The following is a 13,168-nucleotide window of genomic DNA, read 5'->3' as shown; positions in this document are numbered from 1 at the left end:
TCAGAAGATCAAGTAATGTCAAAGGTTGGTTGTTTTTTGTTTTTTTTTTTTTTTTTTTTTTTTTTTTGTTTTGGGGGTTGGGTTTTGTTTGTTTTTTTGGGGTTTTTTTTGTTCTTTTTTTTGTTATGCATCATATAAAGCTGGATTCTTTGTCTGATCTGGGGTTTATTATCATAGTAGTTTTAAGCTGTGTTATTAGCCACATTGATAGAAGAAAGGTGCATTATAATATAACTCTTGTGTGCCACCTGATGTGGTTCTCCCTCTGCTGGGACACATCATTTGGTATGATAGGTTATCTTCTGGAACTCTTAAGTATTTTGTGTGTTTAATCTGTTATGATATACTAGGGGTTTTTGTTTGTTTTGTTGGGGTTTTTTTATTTTTAATTATAGCATAATGCTAATTTTAAAAAAGCCTGTAAATCTCATAAATAAGCCAGCTAACAGAGTTGTATGCTGAAGAATAATCTAGCTGTTGCCTGTATGCTGCTAAACCAAAACGGAATTAGAACTCATTTTGAGGCAAATGCAGTTAAGATCCTACATAGTGCATGAATAAGCACTGCAATGCTACTAGCAGTCGCAGGACCCAAAAGGACTGGATACATTTTGTCCAAATTTCAGGAACATTTCTTACTGCTTACCTCATAAAACACTTCTGTTCGTGGCATCTCTGTGTCTCTGAACCAAACACAATTATTGAGTTTAGTGCTTGTTGGTTTTATTTTGTGTTACACTGAGTGGCAGTGTGTACTGCAAATTTCTTTAAAATACTGTATGTGCTGAAAAAGGCCAAATCCAGATAAGTGGGTTCACGTGCCAACAGAGATGCTTTATTTGTCACATTATTATAACAATCTGTAGTAAGCAAAAGCAATTCAGATTTGTACATTTTTATATTGTAGTTACTGGCATCACTGGTCTGAAATGCACATTTTCACCACCAGACCTGTAACAGACAAGTTTCCAGCAAAAAAATCTAAAGTCTAGAAATAAAATTGATAAAACTCAACTGTTGTCATCTTTTAATGTACTTTTTTTTTTAAATTGCCTTGAAAATGCTGAATGGTTGTAACACCCTAGTGCACACTAGTAAAGCAGATGACATTTTCTAAGTTTGACTCTCCACATTTTAATAGCTGATTGTTGTTATTTTAGGAAACCGTGGGTGTTTTGTGCCATGGGTAGGGAACTGCCTGCCTATCACACCAATGTGTCTTTTTAAAGAAGCAAAATATTTTTTTCCTGCTTGAAGACTTTATTTTTTAACATTAAAGGAAATTAATCAGAGTAAAATGCTCTTTGGTGGTTCATGTGAATAAAGGGTAAAACAAAGCAGGTGTTGGGTGGCACAGAATGCTTGCTGGTATTTTCTCATCAGTGGAATGTTTTGTGTCCTAGGAGACCTTAGCAGAAGACAGTTGGTTTTTAAAAGCCATATGGTTAAGCTGCCTTCTTCTTCTGTGCCTTCTCCTCAGACAAAGCTTTTATAGCTAAGATAATAAAGAATAAACCTGAAAAATACTAATATAAAATATTAAACCTTTAAAATGTTAAAATATATTTACATGCTAAAAATATGTTAAAAAAAGAACTGGACCTAGGACAGGAATACAGGAATTAGATATTATTACAAAGTAAAATGAGAAAAAAATTGTAACTTGTGCTCCAATACACATTCCAAAATATATCTGAAAATGGGGAATGCACATTATCAATTATTATTATCATTATTTTCAGGGCTGAATACAGCAGAAACATCTTATTTTCAGTGGAGATGGTCAAGCTTATAACCTATGTATTTGATTACTTATTCTATGAAATTATTTCTGCCTTAAAAAAATCTGTGTGAAAGGCCAAGTGCTTGTCCTCCCTGTCACAATTCAATATCTGCCTTCGGAGTTTCCCATTGACTAAACTTCATGTTACAACTCATTCTGTGCAGCAAGTGCAGCACAGGAAATGAAAAATGAAACTCCAGAGCTAACTTCTAACATGTTAATCGTTGTCTAGTGAAAATGAAACTCCAGAGCTAACTTCTAACGTGTTAATCGTTGTCTAATGCAGAATAAGCTTCTTTCAGGGCAGTTATCACTAGACGGGAAACCATCTGCATCAGAAGAACCCCAGATGAGCTTCTGTGAGCTCGGTGGTTTCCCAGTCATTTCAGCCAGAAACCTGAAGCCTGTGTGGCCTGCTGTAAAATCCCAGATCAGGTGGGTGAAGTAAAACCAGTGCAAACGGAGTCTGGTTTGTTCCATTTGAAATGGGCAGTTCCTCTGTACAGTGAGTTACACTGGGACGTACAGAACACTGAAAGATGACCTGAACTAAACTCATAGGGGCTTCAAAAACATATGCCAGCATATTAGAAAAACCCAAAACTCTCCCAAAGAGAACAAATAGCTTACTTTTGTATGGCTGATGGCTCATCCCTCTGATCTTAAGCGTTTGAAAACCAAGTGAAGACACATTTAGGCGATCTTGACTGACAAGAAGCTTGTACTGATAAAAACACTACAGTGATTCAGTGAGAAATATAAACCTGTGTTTGGTTGAATGTGTTAATTAGGTTTTGCTATTCCTATTTTTTTCAATAAATGCTATTAAGCTGACTATGTGTTGTGACTTAAGTAGGTTTAAGCCCACATAGTCAGCTCTATTATTTACATTTTCCTTCTGAACATAATCTCTAAATGCAAACTCCTAAACTTGAACGTTGAGTGTATGCCAGTACTACTCACATTACAAAGGGCAGAAAGACAAGAATGTAGCAAGAAAAACAATTTATTATAGGCTGTAAAAAATATGCATGTTCAGCTAGGCTGTGCTGTAGCTTATTAAAGGGAAAACTACTGGGTTTTTTTAATCAAATTGAGACATGTATGAAAAAAAACCTCCAACAGAGCTCCCAAAAATGTCCCCAGTTCCATTGCTGAATTCAGGCCATTTCACAACCTTGTACCTTTAATGAACACTTAAATTCAAATGCTCTTTATTAAAGCAAAAACAAGAACTAGCAAATGAAAAAACTCATAATCCACTTGCATTCAAGCACAGCTGGCATTTTAAGTGATAGAAAACTCCAGAAGATAGAGGGGAAAGAGAAGGTGGGAGCTCTAGTTTTTAAGTCACAGGGATGACCCATGCACACGGGCTACATACTCTGAAATTCCTACAATGGGACAATGGCAGTAAAGCTATAAATTATGCCATTTTAATGAATTCCTGTCATTTTATGAGAAATGTATCTCTTCAGAAAAACAAGGTATTTTTATGATCCCAGAAATATAACTGCTTGTAGTAATTGCATTGGCATGGCCATCATAGATTCCCATGTGGCTTCTGACTGAGTTCCCCATCATATTCCAATCAAGTGATGAGAAAAGGATTGCACCTATAATGTGACATTTGCCAGACTTCTGATTTTGTTCCTTATGGCCAAGCAGGACCAAATGTAGGAGGAAGGCAAAAGTTACCCTTTTGCTTCTTTAATAATTTAAAAGTGTAAACAGATATAGTTCCTTGCACCTGCAGAGCCCTACCTAGACCTGTCCTCTTTTCTGCCTGTGTGAAGACCAGGTAATAAAACATCTCATATTTCAAGGAATTCACCAAGTATTCACAGGCATCGTTTTCCTGGGGGCTCTCACATGAAGGAGGAATTATTGGCAAAAAGATGCCATATCCATGGCAAATAAGGCACATGGGCAGCATCTTTATTCTGTGGGGGCAGGACTTTGACTACAGAAGAAAAGGGTGAGAGGAGCCTCCTCCACACCAGGTGTGGAAAAAGAGAATGGTCTGGGAGTGCCTGTGCTGACAGATCCATGAAACAAGACCTGGCTAAGAGGACAATCCCTCAGGGGTGGAGAGAGCTCCAGGTACAGATCTCTATCAGCACCAGGAACGCTGTACCAAAGGAGGAACTGTGACACAAAGGGGTCAAGCTCCAAGCCAGGACCTGACATTTGGACTGGCCAAAGAAGAAATCCTTCTCTGGATCCCTATAGGGAACAGAGGTCTAGAGCTCTGAGTCCTACTTGTGGCATGTGTTTTACAAAATGGAAATAGCTACCCACTCAGTCTTCCCTGCTGAGTAAATAAATTTTAGATTCTATGTTGCTGAGTGATTTTGTTTCATCCATCCCACCTAGCAGCAGCCCTGTGACATTTGGCTTAATTCCCTCACAAGTTATATTCCACAGATGCCTGGTCTCCTATACCAGCCACCACTTGTTGTCTGGGATGCGATCTGTAACATTAGCAGCAGTCTCCAGGGAGCTGGGCTGAGAGGGGCAGATCCTCACACAAGGTCCATGGAAGCACCAGCAGGGCATTACGACAACAGCCCTGAGCCAGCCTGAGGCAGTGACCTGGTGTCTTGAACCGTCGCTCTGATGGCAAACCGTCTGCAATGGGCAATTGAGCTTTTTGATGTTTCATTTCTCCCCTTTATTAGATTGTATCACTCCAGATTGTTCAAATACGGGGTATTACTTTTGGGCAGCTTTCTTTCCTCCCTGAACACCCAAAGAACAAAGTTTTTTTTTACATTTGGCTATATTAAATATGTAGAGCAAAGCTTCAGCCAATGTATGCTGATAAATTTCCAGAAGGCATCATAAATTATTTACTCATAAGTAAATATGATTTCTTCTAAGTGTAATACATTTATTTTGTGAATTTGACTCACTATTTCTGTAGCCATTTCAGTCACTCACTCTGCCCATTTTATTCCTTTTAGACAACACATCCATCAGCCACATATTTTTCAGGTATCTCTTTCCAGAGAGACCCTTGGACTGCAAAGCTGGATCAGAAGAACTCTGCCCTTATGGATATGATTTTCTAATGTCAGTGAAAGAAGTTTCATCTGCCTTCACTTCTGCATGACAGTGCTCAACAGTGCTGCAGAGTCAAACAATGCAAATATGTTGGTGGAACATTGTTTCTCTCATCCACAAACAGCTTTCCAACCACACAAATTCAGCCCTCCCATGTTTATAAATCCCTCTGTAAACCTGCTTGCTCAATGTGTCTTCAGGAATCTCTTTCCCCTGTGTTTCTGTTGAAGGAGTATTTCAGGCAAATCACAAGGCAAGGCTCCTTGAAAAAGCATCTCCATGCTTTTCTCTAACACCATTTGTTTCTCCCTCATTAGTCTGAGAAATAATGATCTACTGGAATTTTCTGAAATTTGTCCTCCTACTACTATGTAAGAGAACTTAAAAGAAGACCAAGTCATAAAACTATGAGCCAGGTTCTCAAATGTGATTTTAACAATGTACTTATGGTGAGGCAGGTTAATGAACTCCCAAATTTTGATCCAATCATTTACTACCCTAATCAGGTGTTTTGGCTATGACATATCAAATGATGCCATAATCCATGTGGGTTTAGGTTTTAATGTATTTGACTACCTGCCCCACAATCAACGTCTCCTCAGGAAGGAAATACACTGCAGATATAACTCCTAGCTCTGCTTAGAAATGACATTCTGTTCTATCTGTTCTTAGTCTCAGAGTAATTTGCTTTTTCACTTGTATTTAAGAAACTGTCAAGTGCTTATTAATAGTAGCTTCTGTATGTGTGTGTAAACAGGGTCTCAAAAATTCAATGTCTGCATATATATTGCAAAAAAAACCAAAAAAACAAAAAAAAAAACCAGGCCAGTTTAGAGAACAATGTAGGCATGTGTTTTTAAACTACTGTTCGTGCAGTCTGGTCAGGGCTGTGTGACACAGTATACAGTGCTTTGTCATCTAAGGAATGTCTTTGATCAAGAGTTTATGCAAGAATAAAAAAAAAAGCCATGAAACCCTAATCCGTTCCCACAGTCCAGTAAACGTGAGCTGGACAAACAGTGGACAATAGCAGCAAAGCTTGCTGCTGGAACAATGGCTGCAACTAAAAAAATTAAAGGGTTGCTGACTCACAGTTCCTACTGTCAAGAAAGATTTCCACATAGTGTTGATTATTCCCCAGAATCCTGAAGATGAAGAAAGTTAAAAAGTGTTGAGATAAAGCAGCAAAATAAGAGGCTAAAAATCAGAAATGGAAAACAGTGACAAATGCTGAGTTGATTCTGATGCACAGTCAGGATGCAGGGACTGAATAATCAACCTCCTTTTTGCTGAACATATTGCTAAATTAAAACACCATGGTTTTACTAGGAACAAGTATCAGTTAAATTCTTCCAGACAAGAGGCCACTATTTCAGATGCTACCCAAACAAATTCTGCACAACTAGAACACAGCTTTCTAATTTTTCCAAGACAGAAGTTATATGCCATTTCTTATTCCTATTCAGAAATCTTCCCAAAATCAGATACACAGAATGCTGCTCTAGTGCTCAATTATGGTTATAGAATAGGATAAAATAATTTAAAACATTGTACAGCAAGCTGCTTTTGAATCAAGTGAAATAATGTGGTTTTTTCACCTTTCATATATTCCATGGATTTAAAAAGTCTCCCATGTTTCAGATGAGCTTAGTGACTGTGTCTCCTTTCACACACTAATGCAGCATTTGATAAGTAGTACTAAAGAATTCTAGCACGAAAAATGCTAAAAAAAAGTAATTACCACACTTACGGAATAAACACTCCAGTGATTAAGGTAGGAACATTTACAATGTAGTGTCAAAGAGATACTCAGCTTAGCTACAAATGGACTGTGCAAGCTTTCAAAACAGGACACTGAATTTTTATTATCACCCCAGTCTAGGCTGGTCTTGCAATTCCAAACTCTGGGACACACTGAAGTGTTTCAGCCGTGCATTGCTCCAGTTGGAGCAATCAGTCCCAGACACCACAACTTGCAACTGCGAACCTGCTGAACTCCTCACACCTCCCAAATCCCCACTTCTCCTGCTGATACATCCACTTTTGTGGGAATGTGTACTGTCACAACTTTACCCATTAAAAAAACAACACTGGCAGATTGTAAAATGAGAATCTTCATGGTTACTTGCCAAAATATGAAAGCTGAAGTTTTAGGCTGCAGTTAGATCAGAAACCCTGGTTGTAAGGAGCTGCAAAGGACAACTCAAAAAAAAATTCAAAAGGCACCAAGAACAGAAAGAATTAGAACATTACCAGAAATATTAAGTTCGTACTCTAGAGCACTGTGGGATATTAGGGTGCAGGCAGACTTTTGACAGATGGATCTCCCTTTATTCCAATGCAGGAAGTTGTATTTCCAGCCATAGTGTAAATAAGTACTCAAATACAGGGCAGGCTCAAACTCTCTTGCATCTCTTCAAAAACCAAAACCTATATAAACGTTGAAACTGATCTGCTGGAAAATTCAAATCCAAATTTAACCTCATGTAGAAATTATCACAACCTTGTTTCAGAAAAACAGACCAGGATTCCAATGAGGCAGAGTACCTCTACATGGTTGGTTTTGAAGCAGACAATTGCACATCCAGATTATTTTTTTATTTTTTGGATTTATTTCACCTATGTCTGTCTATTTCAGATATTGATTCAAAGCTGGAATTGATCACCTTTAGTACAGCTGACAAGAAATAGAAGTTACTTAATGAAGACAGAACAAGAATTGTGCTTGGGAACTTAACCAAATGGTATTCAAAGTTTACCTCACTCCAATTTTGCCTCAAAATTCACTATTTATTGTACTCATCACACATTGCAGAAAGGAAAATTACAACTCCTCCAGATTGCAGCAACTGCAGCAGCCAAGACGTAATGAGCTGTGTATCCACCTTTTAATACAATTCCATATTCCACAGGCTCAGCTGAGAGATGATCATGAAGAAACAAAACAAGCTAGAATGAAGTCTAGGCATGTCAGAAATTGGTGAGTGAAATGTTTCAAGCATTCCTCCCTAACTACTGAGCTGTAAGTAGGGGTGGTAAATGAGTACAGAGATGTATACTTAAGTCTTACCTCTGCAAAGTTTCAAACTTGGACAATCAGCAGCAAGCCACAATCTCTATGTCCTGCTTTATTAATAAGCAATATAATAATGTACAAGGTTGCATATTTTTCTGTATCTTTATGACCCTAAGACAAAGACAAATGAATATTCCTGATGTAACCTGGGCTTTAAATCAGGCATACCCAGAAACCCAGCTGTAAATCAGGCATAAAAACACCTCTACAGAATGCTGGGAACGTTCCACTACCACAGCCCTGAACATTACACAAACCCCACAACTCACTGCCATTGGCACTAAAGAAAGCACAAAATTGCACATCCAACGGAACTGGGCTCACACAAGGTGTGAAACAGCAGATATTCAGAAAAATACAGACTCATGGAACAAGAGACTCCATCAGTGTGTACACATAAATGAAACTTAATTAAAGACCCAATTAAAATATTAAAGACCTAATAGATAACCCTAAACTTGGTGCATCTCAGCTGGAAATGCTGGTTGATACAATACTTACAGTTCAGTATATACACATTTATATAATAATTTATTGTAATATTATTTTATTAAAAATAAAACTAAAGCAATGCAAGAAAATTAGCCACCAAACCAATTTTCAAAATAAGTCACCACCTGACTGCGAAAGACCCTTTCTCTCCTGAGCTGAACAAAAATAATTGTGTTTGATACAATCTCTGGGAGCAGCATCTTGGCTTGTCACTCACATATCATACACTTCTATGAAACAAATATAAGCTGGATCTCTCCAACCTGGAGTGATCAGAAATTCTCCACATAATTAGGATTATCGTGAGCGTGTACGTTCTGTACCACCTGTTTTAATAACTTCACCAACACAAATATTTGTGGACTCCTACAATCCCACACATCCACTAGATGGCTCTGACACTGCCTTTGTGCATCAAAATTCACATGTAAGACAAATAAACAAACCCAAACCCTCAACTCTGTCTTCATGAGGCTGCACTGTGCCATGCAGGCAGACACGCACAGGGTACAGTTGATAAAGGAATTCTGGAATTCCTTACAGAACTGGAATGCAAAGACATCCAGCAGCCCAAGCCAAAGCCTGTTTGAGGTATTTCTCTCAACTAACACAGTTAAATACATACAGCTGGCAGCATGCATTGATTTGGAATGAGACTAAAGAGGTCACTTTTCAAGTGTGGCACATAAAAAGCTGGTCTCTGTAAGAGGTACTAATAAATTCAGTCAATGAGAATCACAACTTTTCTGGCAGTCATGTTTATTTCACCCACCATTTAAACAGGTAACTTGCTGGGGTTAGATTTTTGTGGAGTTTGCTCCCTTCCCCCCATCGGACTGCAAAACTATTCGAAAATCCAGGAGCAAATTCCATATTTTGAGCAGGTGTCTTCATCCTTCTCCTTTGCATTCTACCCTCTGCCCACAAAAACGTTTCCTGCTGCAAAGTCTGTAGGGAATTAATTTTATTTTCCTTCACCCACAGCATCTACACATTGTATAAATGGAATGATCTGCATACACAGATTTTTAAGTAACAGGCATCCTTTAAACAAGGAAACTGTGCAAACGCTTGTTTTCCCTTTGAGGAATTATCAGTAAAAGACTAGCAAAGAATGAAAACAAATATTTCTATTTAACAGATTTACACACCAGTGTGTGTAATATCCTAAATAAAACTTGGAGATAATAAATGTTAAATAACATTGCAAGTCCAGTGATTTTCCCTTTCCCCTTTAACATTTACACCTCTTCACTATATTGATTTTTTAAAAATCAGTTAAAAAAATACTTTCCTTATTAAAGTAGATAAACACTTTCCCAGTTCTGATCTTTTAATGTTGTCTTTCTTTGGTCTTCCATGTTTATCTTCATCTGTTGCATTCAAAATGCTAATGAAGATCTCTCAGTACCAATTCTAAAATCAGACTGAATATTTAGCATTGAACAAACCTAAAACAGAATACACAGAAGTGTTTCAAAGGGTCTGTTCTCCAAGAAGAATGTTCAACAAAACTCCCAATTGCTCCATTTCTCTTCTGGTCCCACTTGTAATTCAAATTGTCAAAGATTATTTCCAACTTGATTTTTAAAGAATATTTTTTCTTTTATTTTTCATTTGTTATTAGTTGGGAATTTTTCAACTATCAAGGACTTTCACTTAATTTATTTCACTTCAAGTATTTTGCTATGATTGCACAAGGGGAACAATAAATGCTCCACACAAATTCTATGTTTTGGAGTTGCTTTAGAAACTAAATACCTTAAAAAATTATTTTATGTGCTAAAATAATAGCTTAACCCAACAAACCTGTTTAAATTTTCCTCTGATTCTTTCCAGATCTTCTTGCAGCTTATCATAAGTGGGGTCTTCATATGGAAATTTCTGAATCATCCCTATTAATGACTCCAGAGCCTTTATCTTTTTGCTAGGAAAAAAATAAAATCAAGACAAAACCCAATGATCCTCACAAATGAGTTTTCTCAATCCATCAATCAGCATGAAAATTATCCTGATATATAATAACAATAATCCAGAGCACAAAACCCAGCCCTTCATCCTTCTTTAATTCAACTTCTCCCATCTAGCCCACTGACAGGTGTGTTCCATACACATTTAAAAAATAATCTAAACTAGGAATTATTCCAAATTAGGAATTAAGCACAACTGACAGATTTAAGGTTTCCATTTCAACTTACCAGTCCAAAATTGAGAAATATTCAAGAATCAACAAAAATACTGATTAGAATGAGTGGAAAAAAATAAAGAAATGCAACCAAAAATGCAATTCTGACAGACAGATTAATCAAAATGAGGCAGAAAAAATTATATGAGAAGAACAAAAGTCACAGCAAAATTACTTTCAGCCTTTTTAACCTCACCTGTTTTTTTCATCTGTGCATTTCTGGAGCAGACAGTGCCACGTTAGTGCAAATCCAAGATAGCAACCAATCTAAAAGTGAATTTAAGAGTGTCATGAGGCAAAGAAAAAACCCCAAAAAACACACAGCATAGACAGTCAAACAAAAATAAAGCACTACACTGTATGTCACTCTTTAGGAAATTAAACCCTGGATACACAAACATGTTTCCCAGCTGGAAAAGCTGACAAGTGTAAGATTACCCACGTTATCCTCTCACTTGATGTCTCTAATTCTGCCTCCCTCTGCAGCTTTCCCAGTATGAGATTAGAGTACTTCCCTCTTATGGTCTGTCCAGGACCATTTTGTACAAAACCACCCAGCTCTGGAGGCTGCTGTTTGGCATTCTCACCCTGGCACTGTGACAAACTGGAGCTGGACATATGGGACAAGTTGAGGTGATCCCCCACCACTCTCCAGCCCCTGAAATCCTAGGAATGGTGTGCCAGCACACAGAGCTGGCTCCATGTGCAGAAGGGGAACAGTGCCACAAATCCTCACAGCATCAGAATTAACAAAGAGTGCACAAGACACACAGAACTGCCACTTTATGTCTCAAGATTCCATGTTTTTCCCTATGCTGAGTCACAGGAGATGGGAGGGGGGAGGGGAACCTTCAGCCAAAAATTTGGGGAAAAAAGATTACCAAAGCTCTACACAGATAACAAGCTCAGAAAACACAAGTGCATCTACTGAACTCTCCAGCTTGAAACAGCACCTTTAAAGTACTTTCATGGGACCTCCTGGACACAGAGGAGGACACAGCAGGCCTCAGCCTGCCTCTGCATCAGGCTTTGCCTGAAAGTTTCTGTGTAGCTGCCGTTTTCTAGTGACGAGGATTCCAATGCTGAAACGCTTCCCCGTTTACCTCTGAGCCGATCCTGGCTCCATGGAATGCTCCGCACATCCTGCCCTCAGCCATCCCGGCATGGCTGCCCTCTGCAAGCCCCTCCTGGTACCCCTCCCCATGGAACCTGGGAATGCAGAATCACAGCTTTGTTAGTGTCTGTCAAGCTCACACTGCACATGAGCGACTCCAGGCAACAGAAATGTGCATCACCTCCAAAGCTTAGAAATATCATATAAAATCGATTTCAATTCCAGAATCACAGGCTCATTTTAGTTGGGAAAGATCTCCAAGATCATCCAATCCAACCTTTGAATGATCACCACTGTGTCAACCAGACCAGAGCCCTGAGTGCTACATTCAGCTGTTCTTTGGAGGTTTCTTTCACCTCCAGAAATGGTGACTCCAGCAGCATCTTGGGCAGCCACTTCCAAGGCCTGGCAACCTTTTCATGAAGAAATTCCTCCTTATGTCCGACTTAAACCTCCTCTAGTGCAGCTTGAGGCCACTTCCTTTTGTCCTGTCACTTGTTACCAGGGAGAAAAGTCTGATCCCACATGGGGGGCTCCTGTCAGGAAGTTGTAGAAAGAGGGAAGGTCCTCCCTGAGCCTCCATTTCTCAAAGCTGAGAAATTTTCTCCCCACATTCTTCCTCAGCCACTTCTCATCAGACTTGTGCTCCAGAGCCTGCCCCTGCTCAATTCCCTTCTCTGGACACACTCCAGTACCTCAAAGTCTTTTATGTAGTGCAGGATCCAAAACTGACTCCAGGATTCAAGATGAGGCCTCAGCAGTGCCCAGAACAGGAGGAGGGAAACTTTCCTGCTCCTGCTGGCCACACTATTGCTAACGTAGGCCAGGCTGCCATTGTCCTTCTTGGCCACCTGGGCACACCTGGCTCACGTTCAGTCGCTCTCGGCCAGCACCCCCAGGTCCTTTCCCTCTGGGATGCCTTCCAGGAACTCTCCCGCTATCCTGGAGCGATGACAAAAGAGTGGAGCCGGTACTTGGCCTTGCTGACCCTCACCCGGCTGCTCTCGGCCCATCAATGCAGCCTGACGGGGTCGGGCCCACTCTGTGCTGAGAACAATTCCCTTGGCAGCCCGTTCCAGCGCCCGACCACCCTCTGGTTGAAGAACCGTTCCCTGATATCCAACCTAACCCTCCCCCGACTCAGCCTCAGGCCGCTTCGCGCTGCTCGGACTCTCAGAACGCGCACAGAGGCGAATTTTCCCCGCCCTCCTCCTCGCGATCACCGCTCGCCCATCTTTCCCTAACGTTCGCCTGGCAGCTCACACAGGTGAGCACAGGGAAGCACAGGCACAGGGGAACCCCGCGGTGCCTAGGAGTCCCTCTCGGGCCACTCCAGGCTCCCGCTGTCCGCTCACCTCTGCTCGGCCATCACGATCCCATCGAACAGGTCGGCCATGGCGGCGCGGGGCACACCGGGAGCGGACGGCGCGCGGGAGGGGGCGTGGTCTGAGA

General features: G+C 40.0%; 2 protein-coding genes across 6 annotated transcripts in view; one reads left to right on the top strand and one right to left on the bottom strand.

The window, feature by feature from the left end:
• The window catches only part of CCND1 (cyclin D1), an 18,727-nt gene extending 17,713 nt beyond the window's left edge, over positions 1 to 1,014 (top strand). The window contains exon 6 of the mRNA XM_079307981.1: positions 1 to 1,014. This exon is cut by the window's left edge and continues 2,522 nt beyond it. The gene's annotated coding sequence lies outside the window, so the exon portion shown is untranslated.
• The window catches only part of LTO1 (LTO1 maturation factor of ABCE1), a 25,084-nt gene extending 11,916 nt beyond the window's left edge, over positions 1 to 13,168 (bottom strand). For 4 of the 5 annotated variants that reach the window (XR_013774550.1, XM_079307987.1, XM_079307986.1 and 1 more), the window contains exons 1-4: positions 13,072 to 13,168; positions 11,706 to 11,811; positions 10,799 to 10,869; positions 10,227 to 10,344 (exon numbers count right to left, since the gene is read on the bottom strand). Coding sequence is in view for 4 of the 5 variants with exons in the window: in XM_079307987.1 (XP_079164113.1) it covers positions 10,227 to 10,344; positions 10,799 to 10,869; positions 11,706 to 11,811; positions 13,072 to 13,112 (336 nt within the window). In the remaining variant the exon portion in view is untranslated. Of the gene's footprint in view, positions 1 to 8,455; positions 9,869 to 10,226; positions 10,345 to 10,798; positions 10,870 to 11,705; positions 11,812 to 13,071 lie in introns of those variants that run through there. The other variant, XM_079307984.1, reaches the window with a different exon arrangement.

This window comes from Erithacus rubecula, assembly GCF_903797595.1.
Source record: "Erithacus rubecula genome assembly, chromosome: 6".
NCBI classification, from domain to species: Eukaryota; Metazoa; Chordata; class Aves; order Passeriformes; family Muscicapidae; genus Erithacus; species Erithacus rubecula.
This window is presented reverse-complemented; position numbering and strand designations above follow the sequence as displayed.